Source organism: Mauremys reevesii, linkage group 24, assembly GCF_016161935.1.
Source record: "Mauremys reevesii isolate NIE-2019 linkage group 24, ASM1616193v1, whole genome shotgun sequence".
Lineage (NCBI taxonomy): Eukaryota > Metazoa > Chordata > Testudines > Geoemydidae > Mauremys > Mauremys reevesii.
The window spans coordinates 17,934,811-17,957,248 of record NC_052646.1 but is presented as its reverse complement, the minus strand read 5'-3'; the positions used below and the strand labels follow the sequence as shown (position 1 = coordinate 17,957,248).

The window sequence follows — 22,438 nt, the reverse complement described above, 5'->3', positions numbered from 1 at the left end:
AGTTAATTTGCATTAACACAGATGCTTTCTGGCTTGCTTTTTTTACTTTTAACTCCTGCTTTTAAACACTGAAAGAAAACATCACCACTTATAGTGCCTTTAGAGCCTAATAAAATTTTCATTACATAGCACTGTATACATTCTTCAACTGATTTAGCAAAATTGTTCATAGCCAAATGATTGCAATCTAATAATTTCTTTGCCTGAATTTATTTACAAACATTTCAAAGACACCAAAAACTTTTCTCTTTAGCATTTTTACAAAGTTCAACTGCTGTTCCCTCCAGCAACTACAGAGTCAACTTTTCACTTTCCTTAAAAATCACTTGCTTGACTCCCAACAGTCACTTTTATCAACTCAAATCACCATTCCAAATATCCTCCTGAGTATTTGAAATCCTCGTGCTTATATTCACTTACTCCTTCTTTCCACTACACCCTCAAAAGTTTCCAACCTGTTCTCCAATCTCTCTGTCTGTTGCCTGCCCGCCTGGGCCCGATCCTTCTTTTCTCGCTGAGCCGTCCCTTCCATTGGCACCAATTTGCTCCACTACCAGTTTAGCTAGGAGGGTGGGCTTCTCAACTAGCCCCCACCCTTCTGGTCTTTTCCCTAAAACATTTCTACTCACAAGACTACCCGAGTCCTCCCTTGTAAGGCTTGCCACCTGGGAAAAAATCCATGGCCATTGGGTAAAGGACATTTACTTAACACATAATCCAAACCACTTTAGGGGGTCTACCCAGAGACCCACCCATTTGTCTGCTGACACTTAAACAGAAAAGAAAATTACACAGAAAGCAGAGAGAATTACAGTCTAAGCCAGATTTTCTACTTCTATTACATTGTCCGTTACAGGGGGCGGGACAGAAAGATCTCAATACAACCTCAGAGCTTCATCGCACACATGGCTTCCACTCTGAGGAATTACAAACGAGAAGTTCAGTTCCGCCCACACACCTAACGCCCAAATGAACAGAGCAGAAAAACAAAAGTAACCGGTTAAACAAAACAGCACAAAACCAGAGAGTGTTTCCTTATTCTATTAGGGCTTACCTTTAATCATGCTATTCTTAACATATAACACCAACAGTACCAAACAAAACAAACATAAAATAACAAGGGTAAAACAGATAGATGGTGTAAATTCTGCAGGGCTCCCCCATTCTTAATTGCTCACCAAACTGTGACAAATTCCTGTTACCAATTTATCCCTCATGTCAGGTGATCAGACTGACACTGCAGGAGGTTGGGGGAAGAAAACACACCATATAACCAAATTTTAAAGCTTCATTAAAAATAATAAAACAACAATGGAGAGTGTTGGGAATGCTCCCACCTCACTCAGGAAAAATATGAATGCTCCAAGCCTTAAGCCACTTTCATACTCACACATGTCTCACTGGAAAGTTAAGCTTTGCAAATATAATTCCAATTCTGTAACTTGTACTGCCTTTGGTTTGCCTCCGTCTCTATTTTTCCACATCAGCTGAGGTTGAAAGCAGTTTTTCTTTGCACTTAGCATAGTCTGCGCTGATTCTTGACCTTGAACATAAAACAACTTCTTCTTTATCTCTGGGCTAAGCTGAATTTCTTTCCCTGCTTCCACACCTGGCATCCATGAGTTTGCAAATATTATTGCCAGTGGCTCCAAGATTTCTTCAACTCATTCCTTCAGCACTCTGGGTTGAACAGTTCCCTGCCCCACAGATCTGAATTCATTCAAATTGTCCGGAACATCTCTGACGTGTTCTTTACTGATCCCAATCTGCCACCCTTCCCCTTTGTTGTCTGTGGTAACTTCATTGGTTGCCTGCTCACATGTTGTTTTACACTGAAGCAAAGCAGGCACTGAGCAGTACTGTCTTCTGACCATCTTCTGTCACCAGATCAGGATTTCCTGGCCGCTCTCATGATTCTTAGAGGAAAATCTCAGCGTTTGTCGCCAATTTAAGGATTTTTTAGCCCACTATCTCTCAGGATCGTCTGGTGATTTGGGATTTTCTGAGGGGGGGGAGGTCACTGCGCTGCCAGCAGCCCCAGATCAGCCCATTGCAGAACCCAGCAGCACTGATGGTCCCCCAGGCAGATCTGTGTCCCCAAACAGCCTCTGTTCTCACACTTCCCACTCCGCGTCTGTCTCTAGGTCTGTCCCAGCCGGCAGTCCAGACATGGGCAGAGCCCTGCCGCCACAGCATGACGCCGGGGAAAGGGAGCTCCCGCCTCAGGGTCCCCCCTGGAGAGCAGGGGGTCCTGCCACGCTGAGGGTCCTGATCCTCGCCCTGCTCTGGAGGGGTAAGTAAGCAGCACCTGCAGCCCCAGGGCAGGGGGAAGGGCAGAACCTGCGCTAAGCGGGGCCAGGTCTGTCCCAGGACTTGGAAGGGAGACTGGCCAGAGGGGGAGGGGACTCCAGTGCCCGAGTGTGGTGCTAGGGGGTGCTGAGTGACAGGGAGCGGGGGTAGGGGGGGCTCGATGTAGAGAGGGATGGAAACTAAATGGAGTGAGATTTGGTCAGGGACCCAGGGTTGGGCTCAGATGGGGCTGCAGGTCGGGAGTGAGGGGCACCGGCAGAGCTCTGGGGGCAGGGCCGGCTCTAATATTTTTGGCGCCCGAAGCAAAAATAAGGAGCGCCGCCCTCCTCTGAGCGTCACGCACCCAAGGCCCCGCCCCTGAGCGTCACACAAGCCCCTCCCCCCGAGCGTCGCCCCGCCCAGTCCCCACCCCAAGCGTCGCCCCGCACAAGTCACCGCCCCCGGAGCGTCGCATTGCCCAAGTCCCCGCCCCCCGAGCGTTGCGTCGATAAAGTCCCCGCCCCCCAGAGCGTCGCATCGCCCAAGTCCCCGCCCCCAAAAGGGCACCCCGCCTCCTAAGCCCCGCCTCCCCCCAGCGCCGCTTGGCCAAACAATAACAAACCCCGAGTGCCGCTCCCTCCCAAGTTTGGCAGGCTGGTGCCTGGAGCTGGCCCTGTCTGGGGGGAGCTCAGGGTTGGTCTCTGCTCTCTATGGGCCCCACTTCGATCCCTCCCCGTCCCCTGCAGGGTTCCTGGCCCAACAGCCCGGATTTACCCTGACGGTGCCGCAGTCGGTGTCGGTGCAGGAGGGTCTCTGCGTTCTCGTCCCCTGCACCTTCACGTACCCAGCCTCGTACGACACCGACAATCCCTCGGCCCAGCTCTACGGAGCCTGGTACAAGGAGCCTGCTACTGTGGGCCAGGATCCTCCCGTGGCCAGCAGTGCCTTCAGCCTGAGGGTGTCGCAGGAGACCCAGGGCCGGTTCCAGCTGACGGGGAATCCAGCGCATGGTGACTGCTCCCTGCAAATCAGTGATGCCCAACGGACGGATGCGGGGAGATATTTCTTTAGCATCGAGAAAGGCCTGTTAGAACACACTTACCGCTCCAATTCCGATGGCACTGACCCTGCGCTCACGATCTCTGTGCCAGGTAAGAGCAACTGCAGTCACCGCTTGTGAGGGTTCCCCAAACTCTGAACTCTGGGGTACAGATGTGGGGACCCGCAGGAAGGACCCCTTAAGCTTATATTCTACCAGCTTCAGTTAAAAAATTTCCCAGGGCACAAATTCCTTCCCTTGTTATTGGACACAATTGCTGCCACCACCACGTGATTTATAGAAAAATCCAGGGAAGAGTAACTTGGAATCCCTGTCCCCCCAAAATATCCCCCCAAGCCCCTTCACCCCCTTTCCTGTGGAGGCTGGAGAATAATGTACCAACCAATTGGTTAGCAATGTGAGCGCAGACCAGACTCTTTTTCTTCAGGACACTGAAAATCAATCAGGTTCTTAAAAGAATTATATATATATAGAGAGAGAGAAATAGAATCACACCTGCAAAATCAGTTTGGAAGGTAACTTCACAGGGTAAATAAAAGATTAAAAAAACATAGGATTCCCCTCTGGCTCAGCTTCACAGTTACAAAAACAGGAATCAAACTACGTCTGTAGCCCAGGAAAATTCACAAACTAAAACACAAGATAACCTAGCGCCATTCCTTGACTACTAACAATGTCTGTGGTTTTAGATCTATTCTTCCAGGCATATTTTCAGGAGCTGTTGTACCTGCTCAGTCTCTCCCTCTGTCCAGAGAGGGAATAACAAAGAGAGCAACAAACAAATCCTCCGCCCACCTCCACAGATATGAAAGTTTCCTCTTTCCTCATTGGTCCTTCTGGTAAGGTGCCAACTAGGTTATCTGAGCTGATGAATCCCTTACAGGGAAGGCAATTTAGTACAGCTGCCAAAGAGGGATTTGATGCTACTGCACACAGAGAGTTGTTACTCTTCCCTCAGTATTTATGACACTGCTCATCAGCCCCCCTGAGCCAGCCAGTCCCCGCCCTGGGGCCGGATCAGGGCCGGCGCCCCTAGAGGGGAAAGGGCCCATGTCCCCGAGTGATTCTCTCCCCTCTCCCCGTGTCTCAGGGCTGACGGAGGAGCCAGAGATCCAGATCTCACCGGCGCTGGGGCTGCCAGGGACGCTGCTGGCCGGGGAGCCGGTGACTGTGACCTGCACGGCCCCTGCTCGCTGCTCCGGGCCCCCTCCCCGAGTCACCTGGACGGGGCCGTTCAGCGACACAGCCCGCAACGTCTCAGCCCAGCTGGCGAACGGCACCTGGGCCCACAGCTCTGCGCTAAGCTTCACACCCGGCCCGGGGGACCACGGCAAAGAGCTCATTTGCAGCATCACCTACAGGCCACCACGGGGACCTTCCACCCGCAGAACCGTCCGGCTCCACGTCGGCTGTGAGTGACCTCCCCCCACCGCTCCATGCCGGCCCCCATTCCCCTCTGCTGGGATCCCCCCTCCCCAGCCCTGCCCTCCAGCCCCTCCCCCAACTCAGCCCTGTGCTGGGATCCCCCCCCCCACCCCAGGCACCCTCAGCCAATTCTACTCCAGGCCCCTTCACCCCACACCATGCAGCTCCTTCGCCCTTGGGACCTTCACCCCTTCCTGCCCCCCGTGGCCATGGCTCCCTCACTTCCCCCCGCACCCCCAGGTCCTTCTCTTCGGGGATACTCTCTACCCCAACCTGCCCTGCCCCAGAATCCTCCTGTGCTGGTGTCCACCCCCACCATTCCAGTCCCCTCTTACTGGGATTCCCCCCCTCACACCAGTCTCCCCTGAGATCCCCCCAGGCTGTCCCAACGTGTCTCCTCATCCCTCCCCTTCCTGCCGGGATCGGTGGATGCTCTATATGGAGCAGAGGGTTAACGGGACCCAGTCATTGTTAACGCTCCGGGTTCAGTGCCCAGAGAACTCGGCCCGCCTTGCCCCAGGGCAAACCCCCGTTAAATGGCCTGTGACTCTCGCGCTGCAGATCCAGGGCAGAGGGGAAATCAGCAGCTGCCTTTGCAAGGTGAAGGATCAAATCTGGCATCTGTTTAAGGACGGCCCTTGTTCCTGTTAGTCTGAGGCAGATTTAGAAGGAACCCGCCCCCCAGTGCCCCGCCGCCGTGTCTGAGCCCAGGCCCCAGCCTGACCCCGAACGTCTACACAGACCTCGGAGGAAACGTCCGCGCTGCAATCAGAGATCCCAGCATGAGCCCCACGAGCCTGACCCAACGCACCCAGGCTCTGAGCCTCGGCACCGCGGGTCTTTGAGGGCAGTGTGGGGCTGTTAGTCGGGAGTGAGGGGAACCAGCAGAGCTGGGGGGTGCAGCTCAGGGTTATTCTCTGCTCTCTATGGGTCCCACTTTGATGCTTCCCTGTCCCCTGCAGGGTCCCTGTCCCAGCCACCTGGATTTACCCTGACGGTGCCTCAGCAGGTGTCGGTGCAGGAGGGTCTCTGCGTTGTCGTCCCCTGCACATTCACGTACCCAGCCTCGTACGACACCGACAATCCCTCGGCCCAGCTCTATGGAAACTGGTACAAGGAGCCTGCTACTGTGGGCCAGGATCCTCCCGTGGCCAGCAGTGTCTCCAGCCTGAGGGTGTCGCAGGAGACCCAGGGCCGGTTCCGGCTGACGGGGGATCCAGCGCATGGTGACTGCTCCCTGCAAATCAGTGATGCCCGACGGACGGATGCGGGGAGATATTTCTTTAGCTTCGAGAAAGGCCTGTTAGAACACACTTACCGCTCCAATTCCGATGGCGCTGACCCTGCGTTCACGATCTCTGTGCCAGGTAAGAGCAACTGCAGTCACCGCTTGTGAGGGTTCCCCCCACTCTCAACTCTGGGGTACAGATGTGGGGACCCGCAAGAAGGCCCCTTAAGCTTATATTCTACCAAACTTTCCCAGGGCACAAATTCCTTCCCTTGTCATTGGACGCTATTGCTGCCACCACCACGTGATTTATAGAAAAATCCAGGGAAGAGTAACTTGGAATCTCAATCCCCCCAAAATATCCCCCCAAGCCCCTTCATCCCCTTTCCTGTGGAGGCTGGAGAATAATGTACCAACCAATTGGTTAGCAATGTGAGCGCAGACCAGACTCTTTGTCTTCAGGACACTGAAAATCAATCAGGTTCTTAAAAGAAGAATTTTATATATAGAGAGAGAAATAGAATCACACCTGCAAAATCAGTTTGGAAGGTAACTTCACAGGGTAAATAAAAGATTAAAAAAACAGAGGATTCCCCTCTGGCTCAGCTTCACAGTTACAAAAACAGGAATCAAACTACGTCTGTAGCCCAGGAAAATTCACAAGCTAAAACACAAGATAACCTAGCGCCTTTCTTTGCCTCCTTACAATATCTGTGGTTTTAGATCTATTCTTCCAGGTATATTTCCAGGAGATGTTGGACCTGCTCAGTCTCTCCCTGTGTCCAGAGAGGGAACAACAAAGAGAGCAACAAACAAATCCTCCGCCCACCCCCACAGATTTGAAAGTTTCTTCTTTCATCATTGGTCCTTCTGGTCAGGTGCCAACTAGGTTATCTGAGCTGATGAATCCCGTACAGGGAAGTCGATTTAGTACAGCTGCCAAAGAGGGATTCGATGCTACTGCACACAGAGAGTTGTTACTCTTCCCTCAGTATTTATGACACCGCTCATCAGCCCCCCTGAGCCAGCCAGTCCCCGCCCTGGGGCCGGATCAGGGCCGGCGCCCCTAGAGGGGAAAGCCCCGTGTCCCCGAGTGATTCTCTCCCCTCTCCCCGTGTCTCAGAGCTGACGGATGAGCCAGAGATCCAGATCTCACCGGCGCTGGGGCTGCCAGGGACGCTGCTGGCCGGGGAGCCGGTGACTGTGACCTGCACGGCCCCTGGGCGCTGCTCCGGGCCCCCTCCCCGAGTCACCTGGACGGGGCCGTTCAGCGACACAGCCCGGGATGTCTCAGCCCAGCTGGCAAACGGCACCTGGGCCCGCAGCTCCACGCTCAACTTCACGCCCGGCCTGGGGGACCACGGCAAAGAGCTCGTCTGCAGCGCCACCTACAGGCCACCACGGGGACCTTCCACCCACAGAACCGTCCGGCTCCACGTCGGCTGTGAGTGACCCCCCCCCAGTCCCTCCACACCGGCTCCCAGCCCCCTCTGCTGCCATCCCCACCCCTGAGATCCCCAGCCCGGCCCTCTAGCCCCTCCCCCAACTCAGCCCTGTGCTGGGATCCCCCCCCCCTGTGCTCCCAGCCCTGCCCTCCAGCCCCTCCCCCAACTCAGCCTTGTGCTGGGATCCCGACCCCCCACCAGGCACCCTCAGACAATTCTACTCCCGGCCCCTTCACCCTTGGGATCTTCACCCCTTCCTTCCCCCCTTGGCTATGGCTCCCCCCTCCCATTCACACCCCCAGGTCCTTCTCCTCTGGGATCCTCTCTACCCCCACCTGCCCTACCCCCAGAATCCTCCTGTGCTAGGATCCACCCCACCATTCCAGTCCCCTCTTACTGGGATTCCCCCTCACACCAGTCTCCCTGAGATCCCCCTAGGCTGTCCCACCGCGTCTCCTCCACCCCCTCCCCTTTCTGCCAGGATCGGTGGATGCTCTATATGGGACAGAGGGTTAACACGACCCAGTCATTGTCTGGCACTAAACACGCTCCGGGGTCAGTGCCCAGAGACCTCGGCCCGCCCTGCCCCAGGGCAAACCCCCGTTAAATGGCCTGTGACTCTCGCGCTGCAGATCCAGGGCAGAGGGTAATCAGCAGCTGCCTTTGCAAGGTGAAGGATCAAATCTGGCATCTGTTTAAGGACGTCCCTTGTTCCTGTTAGTCTGAGGCAGATATAGAAGGAACCCGCCCTCCAGTGCCCCGCCGCCGTGTCTGAGCCCAGGCCCCAGCCTGACCCCGAACGTCTACACAGACCTCGGAGGAAAGGTCCGCGCTGCAATCAGAGATCCCAGCCTGAGCCCCACGAGCCCGACCCAACGCACCCAGGCTCTGAGCCTCGGCACCGCGGGTCTTTGAGGGCAGTGTGGGGCTGTCGGTTGGGAGTGAGGGGAACCGGCAGAGCTGGGGGGTGCAGCTCAGGGTTGGTCTCTGCTCTCTATGGGTCCCACTTTGATGCTTCTCTGTCCCCTGCAGGGTCCCTGTCCCAGCCACCTGGATTTACCCTGACGGTGCCTCAGCAGGTGTCGGTGCAGGAGGGTCTCTGCGTTGTCGTCCCCTGCACATTCACGTACCCAGCCTCGTACGACACCGACAATCCCTCGGCCAAGCTCTATGGAAACTGGTACAAGGAGCCTGCTACTGTGGGCCAGGATCCTCCCGTGGCCAGCAGTGTCTCCAGCCTGAGGGTGTCGCAGGAGACCCAGGGCCGGTTGCGGCTGGCGGGGGATGCAGCGCACGGCGACTGCTCCCTGAAAATCAGTGATGCCCGACGGACGGATGCAGGGAAATATTTCTTTAGCATCGAGAAAGGCCTGTTAGATCACACTTACCGCTCCAATTCTTATGGCACTGATCCTGCGCTCGTGATCTCCGTGCCAGGTAAGAGCAGCCGCAGTCACCGCTTGTGAGTGTTCCCCCCAACTCTGAACTCTGGGGTACAGATTTTGGGACCTTCATGAAAGACCCCTTAAGCTTATATTCTACAAGCTGAGGTTAAAATCTTCCCCAAGGCACAAATTCCTTCCCTTATCCTTGGATGCTATCGCTGCCACCACTGAATGATTTATAGAAAAATCCAGGGAAGGGTCACTTGGAATCCCTGTCCCCCCAAAATTTCCCCCCAAACCCCTTCACCCCCTTTCCTGTGGAGGCTGGAAAATAATGTACCAACCAATTGGTTAGCAATGTGAGCACAGACCAGACTCTTTTTCTTCAGGACACTGACAATCAATCAGGTTCTTAAAAGAAGAATTTTATATATAGAGAGAGAGAGAAATAGAATCACACCTGCAAAATCAGTTTGGAAGGTAACTTCACAGGGTAAATAAAAGATTAAAAAAACAGAGGATTCCCCTCTGGCTCAGCTTCACAGTTACAAAAACAGGAATCAAACTATGTCTGTAGCCCAGGAAAATTCACAAGCTAAAACACAAGATAACCTAACGCCTTTCCTTGCCTGCTTACAATGTCTGTGGTTTTAGATCTATTCTTCCAGGTATATTTTCAGGAGCTGTTGTACCTGCTCAGTCTCTCCCTCTGTCCAGAGAGGGAACAACAAAGAGAGCAACAAACAAATCCTCTCCCCACCCCCACAGATTTGAAAGTTTCCTCTTTCCTCATTGGTCCTTCTGGTCAGGTGCCAACTAGGTTATCTGAGCTGATGAATCCCTTACAGGGAAGGAGATTTAGTACAGCTGCCAAAGAGGGATTCGATGCTACTGCACACAGAGAGTTGTTACTCTTCCCTCAGTATTTATGACACCGCTCATCAGCCCCCCTGAGCCAGCCAGTCCCCGCCCTGGGGCTGGATCGGGGCTGCGCCCCTAGAGGGGAAAGGCCCCGTGTCCCCTAGTGATTCTCTCCCCTCTCCCCGTGTCTCAGGGCTGACGGAGGAGCCAGAGATCCAGATCTCACCGGCGCGGGGGCTGCCAGGGACGCTGCTGGCCGGGGAGCCGGTGACTGTGACCTGCACGGCCCCTGGGCGCTGCTCCGGGCCCCCTCCCCGAGTCACCTGGACGGGGCCGTTCAGCGACACAGCCCGGGACGTCTCAGCCCAGCTGGCGAACGGCACCTGGGCCCACAGCTCCGCGCTCAGCTTCACGCCCGGCCCGGGGGACCACGGCAAAGAGCTCGTCTGCAGCGTCACCTACAGGCCACCACAGGGACCTTCCACCCGCAGAATCGTCCGGCTCCACGTCGGCTGTGAGTGACCCCCCCAGCCCCTCCACGCCGCCCCCAGCCCCATCTGGGATCCCCCCCCTGGGATCCCCAGCCTTGCCCTCTAGCCCTCCTCAACTCAGCCCTGTGCTGGGATCCCCACCCCCACCCCAGTCACCCTCAGCCAATTCTACTCCTGGCCCCTTCACCCCACACCATGCAGCTCCTTCTCCCTTGGGATCTTCACCCCTTCCTGCCCCCCTTGGCTATGGCTCCCTCACTTCCCTCCGCACCCCCAGGTCCTTCTCTTCTGGGATACTCTCTACCCCCAACCTGCCCTGCCCCCAGAATCCTCCTGTGCTGGTGTCCACCCCCACCATTCCAGTCTCCTCTTACTGGGATTCCCCCCCTCACACCAGTCTCCTCTGACATCCCCCCAGGCTGTCCCACCGTGTCTCCTCATCCCTCCCCTTCCTGCCGGGATCGGTGGATGCTCTATATGGAGCAGAGGGTTAACGGGACCCAGTCATTGTTAACGCTCCGGGCTCGGTGCCCAGAGACCTCGGCCCGCCTTGCCCCAGGGCAAACCCCCGTTAAATGGCCTGTGACTCTCGCGCTGCAGATCCAGGGCCGAGGGGAAATCAGCAGCTGCCTTTGCAAGGTGAAGGATCAAATCTGGCATCTGTTTAAGGACGGCCCTTGTTCCTGTCAGTCGGAGGGAGATTTAGACGGAACCCGCCCCCCAGTGCCCCGCCGCGGTGTCTGAGCCCAGGCCGCAGCCTGACCCCGAAGGTCTACACAGACCTCGGAGGAAACGTCCACGCTGCTATCAGAGATCCCAGCCTGAGCCCCACGAGCCCAACCCAACGCACCCAGGCTCTGAGCCTTGGCACCGCGGGTCTTTGAGGGCAGTGTGGGGCTGTTGGTCGGGAGTGAGGGGAACCGGCAGAGCTGGGGGGTGCAGCTCAGGGTTGGTCTCTGCTCTCTATGGGTCCCACATTGATGCTTCCCTGTCCCCTTCAGTGTCCCTGTCCCAGCCACCTGAATTTACCCTGACGGTGCCTCAGCAGGTGTCGGTGCAGGAGGGTCTCTGCGTTGTCGTCCCCTGCACATTCACGTACCCAGCCTCGTACGACACCAACAATCCCTCGGCCCAGCTCTATGGAAACTGGTACAAGGAGCCTGCTACTGTGGGCCAGGATCCTCCCGTGGCCAGCAGTGTCTCCAGCCTGAGGGTGTCGCAGGAGATCCAGGGCCGGTTCCGGCTGGCGGGGGATCCAGCGCACGGCGACTGCTCCCTGCAAATCAGTGATGCCCGACGGACGGATGCAGGGAAATATTTCTTTAGCATCGAGAAAGGCCTGTTAGAACACACTTACCGCTCCAATTCTTTTGGCACTGATCCTGCTCTCGTGATCTCCGTGCCAGGTAAGAGCAGCCGCAGTCACCCCTTGTGAGTGTTCCCCCCAACTGTGAACTCTGGGGTATAGATGTGGGGACCTGCATGAAAGACTCCTTAAGCTTATATTCTACCAGCTGAGGTTAAAATCTTCCCCAAGGCACAAATTCCTTCCCTTATCCTTGGATGCTATTGCTGCAACCACTGAGTTATTTATAGAAAAATCCAGGGAAGGGTCACTTGGAATCCCAGTCCCCCCAAAATATCCTCCCAAACCCTTTCACCACTTTTCCTGTGGAGGCTGGAGAATAATGTACCAACCAATTGGTTAGCAATGTGAGCACAGACCAGACTCTTTTTCTTCAGGACACTGACAATCAATCAGCTTCTTAAAAGAAGAATTTTATATATAGAGAGAGAGAGAAATAGAATCACACCTGCAAAATCAGTTTGGAAGGTAACTTCACAGGGTAAATAATTGATTTAAAACCCAGAGGATTCCCCTCTGGCTCAGCTTCCCAGTTACAAAAACAGGAATCAAACTACATCTGTAGCCTAGGAAAATTCACAAGCTAAAACACAAGATAACCTAGCGCCTTTCCTCGCCTACTTACAATGTCTGTGGTTTAAGATCTATTCTTCCAGGTATATTTGCAGGAGATGTTGTACGTGCTTGGTCTCTTCTCTCCATCCAGAGAGGGAACAACAAAGAGAGCAACAAACAAATCCTCTCCCCACCCCCAGATTTGAAAGTTTCTTCTTTCCTCATTGTTCCTTCTGGTAAGGTGCCAACTAGGTTATCTGAGCTGATTAATCTCTTACAGGGAAGGCGATTTAGTACAGCTGCCACAGAGGGATTTGATGCTACTGCACACTGAGATTTGTTACTCTTCCTTCTATATTTATGGCACCACTCAGCAGCCCCCCTGAGCCAGCCAGTCCCCGCCCTGGGGCGGATCTGGGCTGTGCCCCTAAAGAGGAAAGGCCCCGTGTCCCTGAGTGAGTATCTCCCCTCTCCCCGTGTCTCAGGGCTGACGGAGGAGCCAGAGATCCAGATCTCACCGGTGCGGGGGCTGCCAGGGACGCTGCTGGCCGGGAAGCCAGTGGCTGTGACCTGCACGGCCCCTGGGCGCTGCTCCGGGCCCCCTCCCCGAGTCACCTGGACGGGGCCGTTCAGCGACACAGCCCGCAACGTCTCAGCCCAGCTGGCAAACGGCACCTGGGCCCACAGCTCCGCGCTCAGCTTCACGCCCGGCCCGGGGCACCACGGCAAAGAGCTCGTCTGCAGCGTCACCTACAGGCCACCGCAGGGACCTTCCACCCACAGAACAGTCCGGCTCCACGTCGGCTGTGAGTGACCCCCCAGCCCCTCCACACCGGCCCTCAGCCCCCTCTTGGATCCCCCCCCTGGGCTCCCCAGCCCTGCCCTCCAGCCCCTCCCCCAACTCAGCCCTATGCGGGGATCCCCCCCCCGAGGCACCCTCAGCTAATTCTACTCCAGGCCCCTTCACCCCACACTGTGCAGCCCCTTCTCCCTTGGGATCTTCACCCCTTCCTGCCCCCCTTGGCTATGGCTCCCCCCCCTCCCATCCACACCCCCAGGTCCTTCTCTTCTGGGATCCTCCCTACCCCGGACCTGCCCTGCACCCAGAAGCCTCCTCTGCTGGGATCCACCCCCCCATTCCAATTCCCCCTTGTCGGTGTTGGTGTCATTAGGCATGACTCTAGGTAACTCAGGAGGGTGAAAAACCACAGTGCCAATGAAGCCTTTTTGTAGTAGGTCTGAATGAACTAAAGTAACTCCATGTCTGACCAAAGCGCTTCCATGTTTATGTTTGAACTTTAATTGACCTAACAGGCCGGCAACAAAGAATGGTTATCAGTTACAACACCTGCACCAAAAGGTAATAACAAGGCCTGCTATAATGAGCCTGCCTGCTCAAAGAGGGAGTAAAACAAGATAACTGTTCACAGAAGAGTTACTAACGAGCTAAAGTGTTTTTTGCCAAGTATGACTTAACTGCTTAATGTAATTGCCATTGCAAAGTGTATTTGCTACATGGGAATAGACGGGTGGGGCAAGAAGGGGGGGTAAAGGGGAATGAGTAGTGTGGGGGGTGATGGGAAGGCTTAGCTGAAATCATGTATAAAGAGGGGAAAACTGCTTGTATGTGTGTGCAGGATTTGAGATTGCTATGTCTCCCTTGCACCTTATTTGGGCTCAAATAAACCTGGTGTGCTTCTCCACCCTGGTGTGTTAATTAGTGCAGCGCACACCGGCCAACGAACCCCTGTTGCTGTCCTTGGGCCTCTGTGCCGGCAACATTGGGATTTCCCCTCACACCAGCCACCCCAGTCTCCCCTGAGATCCCCCTAGGCTGTCCCACCATGTCTCCTTAACCTAATCCCTCCCCTTCCTGCCGGGATCGGTGGATGTGCTATATGGGACAGAGGTTTAACGGGACCCAGTCACTATCCGGCACTAAACACGCTCCAGGGTCGGTGCCCAGAGACCTCAGCCCGCCCTGCCCCAGGGGAAACCCCCGTTCAATGGCCTGTGACCCTCGCGCTGCAGTTCCAGGGCAGAGGGGAAATCAGCCACCGCCTTTGCGAGGTGAAGGATCAAATCTGGCATCTGTGTAAGGATGGCCCTTCTTCCCGTCAGCCGGAGGGAGATATAGAAGGAACCCGGCCTCCAGTCCCCCACCCCCGTGTCTGAGCCCAGGCCCCAGCCCAACCCCGAACGTCTACACAGACCTCGGAGGAAACGTCTGCGCTGCAATCAGAGACCCGCAGCCCGAGCCCCATGAGCCCGACCCAACGGACCCAGGCTCTTAGCCTCGGCACCACAGAGCTTTGAGGGCAGCGTGGACAGACCCTGCCAGGCCTGGCCAGCCGGTACCAGCGTCCAGCTGTTCCGGGTGTTGCTTTTATCCGCCTCACTGGGCGCAGCTGTGCTGCAAAATACCCAGGCCTGGCCGGCTAAGCCAGAGGATGAAAGGAGAGGGCTGGAGAAGGATGAACTGAGTGGGGAAGGCAAAGGACCCATGGCAGAGGTGTCTGATGTCCCTGGTGGTGGCTGGGTCTGGGGTGGGGATGGGAGTGGGGTTATTTAGACCCCCAGCTCTGGCCCACCCTGAGGAGGACACGTTTGAGAAGCCAGACACTGAACGTCTTGGCACTTGGCAGACAGTGGGGCTGTGGATGCTCGCTCAGGTACCCCGGAGTAGCCCGGCCCCTCGTTAGTGACTCTGCCAATAAGGCCCAACTTTGACCAACCAGTTTTGGTCCCTTGGGTTTCCATTTTCCACAGTTCTGGTTCCCTGGCGCGGCCCTAACCCAGCCCCTGGGTTCCGTCGGGCGCCTCTTGGGTGGGGCTCAGTCGGGTCTGTCGCTTCCCTTCCCCACCCACGGGCCTTGTGTCACTTCAGGGACTTTCCTGTCCCCCAGCTGAGCTCACAGCGAGGGCCATGTCTAGGGTCTGTGATAACTAGCGACACCCCCCCCCCCGGTGCTGTGCAGTCCCCCTGATCCCCCATGTCTAGTTTGTGTTACAGACCCACCCTGGCCCCCCAACATCACCGGGACCCTGACCAGGAACGGACGCCCCGGTGATAGGCCGCGCTGCGAGCCCCGGGAATCAGCGAGCGCATCCTAGTCACGCTCTGCCCGCGCTCAGGGCCAGGCCCCAGGCTCTGCCAGGCCAGGCTGGTCTGTGACCGGAGGGGAGAGCCGGAGGCCTGTGGGGAGGGTGGTGGGGGAGCAGGCCCAGTTCCCTCTGCCTCCAGATCCTGGGGGTACTGGTCAGTGGGGATGAGATCAGTCATGGACCAGTCTCTGAGACAGAGACCGGCTGCCATGGAGAGTCTCCAGGATTGTGCTCCGACCCCAGAGATTCTGCATCTTCACACTGGGCAAGGAATCCTCATTTAAACAGCCCCCATTTCCCACCTCAGAGGTGGCTGAATCTCGGTTCCTTGGCACAGGATCCCTGGGGGTGGCAAAACCTGCCTGTTCCTCTCCTCCAGTGCTGGCCCCATTCGGAGCTGAGTGCAACATTGTGTCTCTGGAGACCCGGGAGGGCGACTCCCTGAGTCTGGGCTGTGAGGCTGGGAGCAGAACCGAGGCCAAGGGCCATGAATTCCAGCTGCTCGTCGAGTCTGAGTGAGGTTAACCCACAGGACTCCCTGCCTGCGAGTGTGTGTGGGGTTAACCCAGAGGACTCCCTGCCCCTGGTTTTCTCTCTCTGACTCCTGTCGCTTTGTCTCCTGCTCTTCCCAGACAGCCCCCGGCCGGGGACCGGGATGAACTCGTCCTGCCAGCACCAGGGGCCCAGCGTCAGCTGAAGCTGCTCCCTGCACTCCCACCCCCCACCCCAGCTCCAGTGGCAAGTGGACGGGGAGCCCCTGGCTGGGAACGGCTCACGAGGGGGCCCTGCAGGTCAGCTCCTGGGTCCAGGGGGACGAGGCCGTCAGCACCCTGAGCTGGATGGGGAGCGCTGATGGAGGCCATCAGATCTTTTGCCTCGGTTCCAACCCCCACGGGTTCTATATTTTATCGCTGAGCCCACCGGAAACAGGTTAGAGACCTTCCCCTCTAGGGGGCGCCAGCTCTGACTTGGTCTGAGGGTGAGGGATTGGCTTCTTCTGGGGGCAGGGAATGGGGTACAGGGCTTTTCCCCTCTAGGAGGCGCTGGTTCTGACCCAGCCCCAGAGTAGGGACTGACTGTCTCAGGGGGCTGGGAATTTCCCCTCTAGGGGGCGCTGGCTTGTATCTGGCCCCAGGGTGGGGGTTGGCTGGCTCGGGGCAGGGCTTGCAGGGATCTGTCCCTGACTCTCGGCTTGTTCTGGCTCCCACAGGTGGCCTCACTCGGGCATTTATCGAAATCAGCTGCAAACTCGTCTTCATGGCGACTGGATTCTTCCTGGCCTATTACCTGACCCTGCTCTATTACAGACGGTAACTCAGCTACCGACCCACCTACAAACCTACCCACCTATGTACCCACCTAGCTACCCACCCACTGACCCACCCATCTACTGCCCTACCACTCCACCTACCTACCTACGAACTTACCATCCCACCCCCCTACATACCCACCTTCCTACCTATGTAATTAGTGACCCACCCAGCTTCCTACTACCCCACCTAGCTACCAACGCACTGACCCAACCACCCACTGACCTATCCACCTACGCACCCACCTACCTCCTATCTATCTATGCACTTACCCAGCTGTCAGCTTTCCCTCCCCACTCTGAACTCTGGGGTACAGATGTGGGGACCCACATGAAAGACCCCCTATGCTTATATTCCACCAGCTTAGGGTAAAAACTTCCCCGAGTCACAAATTCCCTTCCTTGTCCTTGGGCGGTATTGCTGCCACCACCAAGTGATTTAAACAAACATTCAGGAAGGTGCCACTTGGAGCCCACTTCCCCTCCCCAAAATATCCCCCCAAGCCTCTTCACCTGCTTTCCTGGGGAGGCTTGAGAATAATGTACCAACCAATAGTTTAAACCAATGAGCGCAGACCAAATCCCTGGTTTTTAAGGACACTGAAAATCAATCAGGTTCTTAAAAGAAGAATTGAATTATCAAGAAAAAAAGTAAAAGAAGGACCTCTGTAAAATCAGGATGGAAGATAACTTTACAGGGTAAATAAAAAGATTCAAAACACAGAGGATTCCCCTCAGACTCTGCATTCCAGTTACAAAACAGGAATAGAATTACTTCTTAGCATCCGGAAAATTCACAAGCTAAAACAAAAGACAATCTAATGCATTTCCTTGCTATTTTTTGTAACTTTAGATGCTTATTCCAGGCCGGGCTTTAGGAGATGGTGGATTTTTTTTGTTTTGTTTTTTTTCTGCCTAGTCCCTTTCTCTGCCCTGAGAGAGAACAACAAAAAAAGCACAAACAAAACCTCCCCCCTTCCCAGTTTTGAAAGTATCTTCTTTTCCTGTTGGACCTTCTGGTCAGGTGCCAACTAGGTTAATTGAACTGATTAACCCCTTAAAGGTAAGTAATTCTGTACCTCTGGCCAGGAGGGATTTATGTTACTGCATACATAAGGTTATTACCCTTCCCTTTATATTTTTGACACCAACTAACTAACTAACTAGCCACCCACCCACCTATGTACCCATGCACTAACCTATCACCAGGCCTAGGTACCTACCCACCCACGCACCCATCATCTAATCTATCTATCTATCTATCTATCTATCTATCTATCTATCTATCTATCTATCTGCAACTTACATATCCCAGAATCTCTCTCTCTCTCTCTCTCAGACCACAGGAGCTGGGGCGCTCCAGCCTGGAGACACCCTGCTGCTCTCGTGGAAGCAGAAGGAAGGACAGGCCGGGGGTCAGAGAATCCATGGTGCCCGAGTCCGGCGTCTAGATTGGGCCATTCCTCAGCCACCGAAGAGCCGACAAGGAATTAGTAACTCATGGGACTGAGGAAAGAGAGAATGAGACCTCAGCTGGGGGACAGCCACCCCGGGTGAGGCCAATGGTCCCCGTTGCCTCCCACTGTGTTTAATTTGTATTGAAAGAGATGCCAGAGCTCAGCTGTGGCTCAGATTAAGCCCTGGCAGGGCGGACTGATACTGGCGGGTGCTGGCTGGGCACCCAGCTCTTAAGGCAGCGCCATCGCCAGCAGCAGCGCAGAAGTCAGGGAGGCCTGGCACATGGGGTGTTGACACCCTCCTGCGCTGCTGCTGGGGCTTGTGGTGCCTGGTGCTCAGCATGTGGCTCAAGGCTCCGTGCTGTCACATGTGGGCTGCATCTCGCCAGAGCCCACAGCCTCCCGCAGCCCCTGGCTGCCCCGGCTCACCCGGGGGGGGGGCACCAGTTCAGATTAGGGGCGGGGGGAGGAAACTTTAACCATGATTCCAGGGACTACTCAGGCACCTGAAAACTCTCAGGGCTTCGCAGATAATAACGTAGGGATTAGATGACAGGAGCACTGTATCTAGCTGTTATATAAAGAAAGAAAATATATATACAAATGCACATTAAAACCAAGTTTAAATCGTATATGTAAATTTAGAACAATCAGGAGATAATACAGCAAGATATTCCCAACCCGAAGCCTTGAGGTATCAGTTCTGGAACTTTAACGCAGCTATCAGAAACACACGTCTGAGACTTCGTACACAATCTTTAGTAGAGATAAATAAAAATAAATAATATCGTCTTACTTTCTGTAACAGACACACTGTGTTACTGCCAGTATCGCCTCTATTTTAGTCAATTATTTTTCACTAAAAACATAATTTTAACATATGTGATTAAGGTTTTTTTTCTCTTTTATTAAGAAAGGGAATTAATGTTTCTAATTCTTTTGGCATTTATGTTTATTGACCACAATCGTGTATTTATATGTGACTCACTAACATTTGACTTCACCATTGCTATTGGTATCACAGTTGGAACTGCAGTTATTTTCATGCAAATGTTAAGTTAATTTACAGCTATAACTAAAAATACAATTTGAAAATAAGCGACTTTCATCTGCGCAGTGTCTATAGTTCTGTGTTTAGCTAATGTTTTTGAAACTGGAATTACTAAAGTGAGTAAAAGCTACAGTTACATTCTAGGAGGATGCTATTATTTGATTGTGCCACTTTACATAATGAATGGCAAAGCACAATATGATACTAACAGTAATAATGCTAATTACTCCAGCCCGGACAGGTTAGGCAGTTTAGAATTCACTACTCAAAGAATTCAGTGTGAGCATAAGAGAGAAATAAAATTATGAAATGCAGAGACTAGTCAAAAAACTCAACTAATGGCACTTTGAAAGAATAAAATTACAGAGCATGTATGTGCATTGCAGGAAGTAACAAGTAACAACAGCAAGATAAGTATGTGTTGGGTGGAGTGAGTGTGAAAGAGACAGTGTGTGTGAGCTGGAGGTGTGTGTGAGCTGGGGGAGTGTGTGTGAGACCGCATGCTGCCCCTTTAAGAGAGCAGCTCTTTGCAGGCTGACGGAAAGCTCCTTGAGACACAGCAGCGCCGTCCCACTCTGGGTGAGCCCTGTCCCCCACCCCACCTGCTCTGCGGAGATGGGGCACATTGGGAGGACAGGGAACAGGCTGACATCAGAGCCCCTCCCCCTGCTCCTTACAGCAGACAGGAAGATCCCAGGAGCAGCTGCCCAGGGGTGGCTCCAAGGTAGGGGGCAGGAGCCACAGGGCTGCAGAAGCCAGCAGGGGGAGGGGCACCCCTACTGCAGAGGCGCCCCTGTGACGTTGCACTCCATCATGCTTTATAAAAATATGTGTGTAAGTGTGCATATAACGTAACTGGAATATGCTTTTTGCAAAAGGTCTCTTGTAAAGGATCATTACAAAGCTTAGAATCTGCTGAGTGTGGTCCTCCTAGTTGTATGAATGTATCATTCTTGTACCTGAATCTAGGAATATGTAGCACAACTCTGAGGTCCTATTGTAATTATGCAACGTGTGGGCCACTAATGGTGGCTTGGAATCTTAATGGCTCCCATTGACTAGGACAATTGACTCCAGTGCATACGTTTAGGCCAGTCCTGGAGGAATGGAGGGAGGCTCACGAGACATGTGATCATGTCACCTGACCTGGAATCCATCTTTAACCTGGTGCTTCTCCAGTTGGAAGGAGGAGTGGGAAGGAAGGAGAGACTAACGATTCCCTCCTTGTGCCAAAGATATAAAAGGGAGTGGAACAGAACAAAGGGGGCTGCTGGTCATGAAGAAATCCCTACGTACCAACTGAGCTGGAGCTAACAAGAATTGAACCAGGGGAGAGGATTGGGCCCAGACTAGGAAGGAGTCTAGTCTGCAAAAGAAGCTTATTGGAACGTCTCTGAGGGTGAGATTTACCTGTATTCAGTTTCTTGATGTATTAGGCTTAGACTGGCGTGTTTTGTTGTATTTTGCTTGGTGACTTACTTTGTTCTGTCTGTTATTACTTGAAACCACTTAAATCCTGTTTTTGATACTTAATAAAATCACTTTTGTTTATTAATTAACCCAGAGTTAATGATTTATACCTGGGGAGCAAACAGCTGTGCATCTCTCTCTATCAGTGTTAGAGAGGGTGGACAATTCATGAGTTTCCCCTTGATAAGCTTTATACAGAGTAAAACAAATTTATTTGGGGTTTGGATCACATTGGGAGCTGGGTCTCTGGGTGCTGGAGACAGAAGCACGTGCTAAGTCATTTTCATTTAAGTCTGCGGCTTTGGGGGTGTGGTTCAGACCCTGGGTCTGGGTTGCAGCAGGCTGGCGTGTCTGGCTCGACAAGGCAGGTTTCTGCAGTCCCAAGATGGCAGGGAAAATGGGCTCTGAGGTAGTGTCAGCACATCAGGTGACAGTCCCAAGGGGGTCTCTGTGACCCAACCCGTTACAGCCCCGTTCGCCCGTGGCTAAGGCCAGCCCTGGATTACTTCATTTGCTCTGTGATGACCAGAAGGCGTTCAGATACCCTGGTGTCGAGCGCAGTACGATACCCTCTAGAGCAGTGGCTCTCAAACTGTGGATCAGGACCTCAAAGTGGGTCACGACCCCATTTTAATGGGGTCACCAAGGCTGGCTTAGACTTGCTGTACCCGGGGACCAAAGCCCGAGACTCACTGCCTGGGCTCCGGTGGGCTCAGACTTCGATGCCCCCTCCTGGGGTCGTGTAGTAATGTTTGTTGTCAGAAGGGGGTTATGGTGCAATGAAGTTTGAGACCCCCTGCGAGAACAGAGCAGACCAGGTGATGCTAGTTACTGATCCCTGCAAGCCAATGCAGTTACCACAAAACCAGATCTTAGTGTGAAAGCAAGTGTTCAGTCTTTGAGAAATGCTGAATTGATTGTGTTTGTCTTTGTGTTACAGTAGCACCTACTATGTGCTAAGATTGGTCCAAGCTCAGAAGAATCCTTGGTTTCTAAACATGTCAGAGAATCACAGAAACTGTAAACTTGCAAATAGGAATAAAACTCACTTTTTGCCACGTGCCAAAAAAAATCGATACCTGCGCTGTGCCATGACGCTTTTTAAAACGACTTATAAACCCCTTGCTGGCTTGGAATGATTCATCCCCTGTTAAATTTCCAAATTTGGTCGCTTGGGCTTGAAGAGTTGGCCCACCTTAGGGGCATTCCTTTCAGCCTTTCCTGAGCAAACCACGTGCGCAACTTTTTCTCTCTCATGGGTTTTGCTGAATAGTGCACATGTTTTCACTTAAGCCCCGCGGCAGAATCAATATTTTGTACAAAGCCGTTCAGTTTATATACATTGTTTTTCCATCCTCGGAGAGCAGATTCGGCAATCCCAGTGTCTTTTCAAATTTTGGCCTGGGTTTCTCCGCTATTTGCTCAATGTATTGCAGCAGCTTTTCTTCTCCACTGTAGGAACGCTGACGCTTGCCCTCTGCCCTGTAGCGTGACAATGACTAAGCGTGCGTGATACGTCTTTACAAACACGGGGAAAAACATACAACACGATTCTGCTCCGCACTTCCTGTCGATTTCTATCTCAGTGAGTTAGTGAGCAAATCTGTAGTGCTATAGAGGAAGTTCCTGTACCGTGTGTTAACGAGTCTCGTATGTTAAATAGGTAGCACGGGGAGGCATGGCGCTACCGCGTCTTAAGTGGATTCGCGCGTAAACGGGTCGTGCGTAAATGACTCTGTACTGTACATACATGTGCACACACACACACACACATATATATATACAGAGAGAGAGTACATATAGACAGTGCGCACACACATACACTGGATAGATACATACATTGACTATTATTTTAGGATATGTAGCAGGGTGGACCCCTGCTCCTGCCCTGAAGGGGTTGAAAACAGCCCTGGGACGGGGCTTTAGGCTGGGATGATTGGG

General features: G+C 53.8%; 2 protein-coding genes across 3 annotated transcripts in view; both read left to right on the top strand.

The window, feature by feature from the left end:
* Positions 1-22,438, top strand: part of LOC120390225 (myeloid cell surface antigen CD33-like) — a 122,648-nt gene that overhangs the window by 11,633 nt on the left and 88,577 nt on the right. The gene's annotated exons all lie outside the window — the stretch shown is intronic.
* LOC120390571 (hemicentin-2-like) overlaps positions 5,265-22,438 on the top strand; it is a 281,097-nt gene continuing 263,923 nt past the window's right edge. The window contains exons 1-3 of the mRNA XM_039513303.1: positions 5,265-5,374; positions 5,737-6,141; positions 9,887-10,207. Coding sequence (XP_039369237.1) covers positions 5,311-5,374; positions 5,737-6,141; positions 9,887-10,207 — 790 coding nt within the window. The 5' untranslated portion in view covers positions 5,265-5,310. The remainder of the gene's footprint in view (positions 5,375-5,736; positions 6,142-9,886; positions 10,208-22,438) is intronic.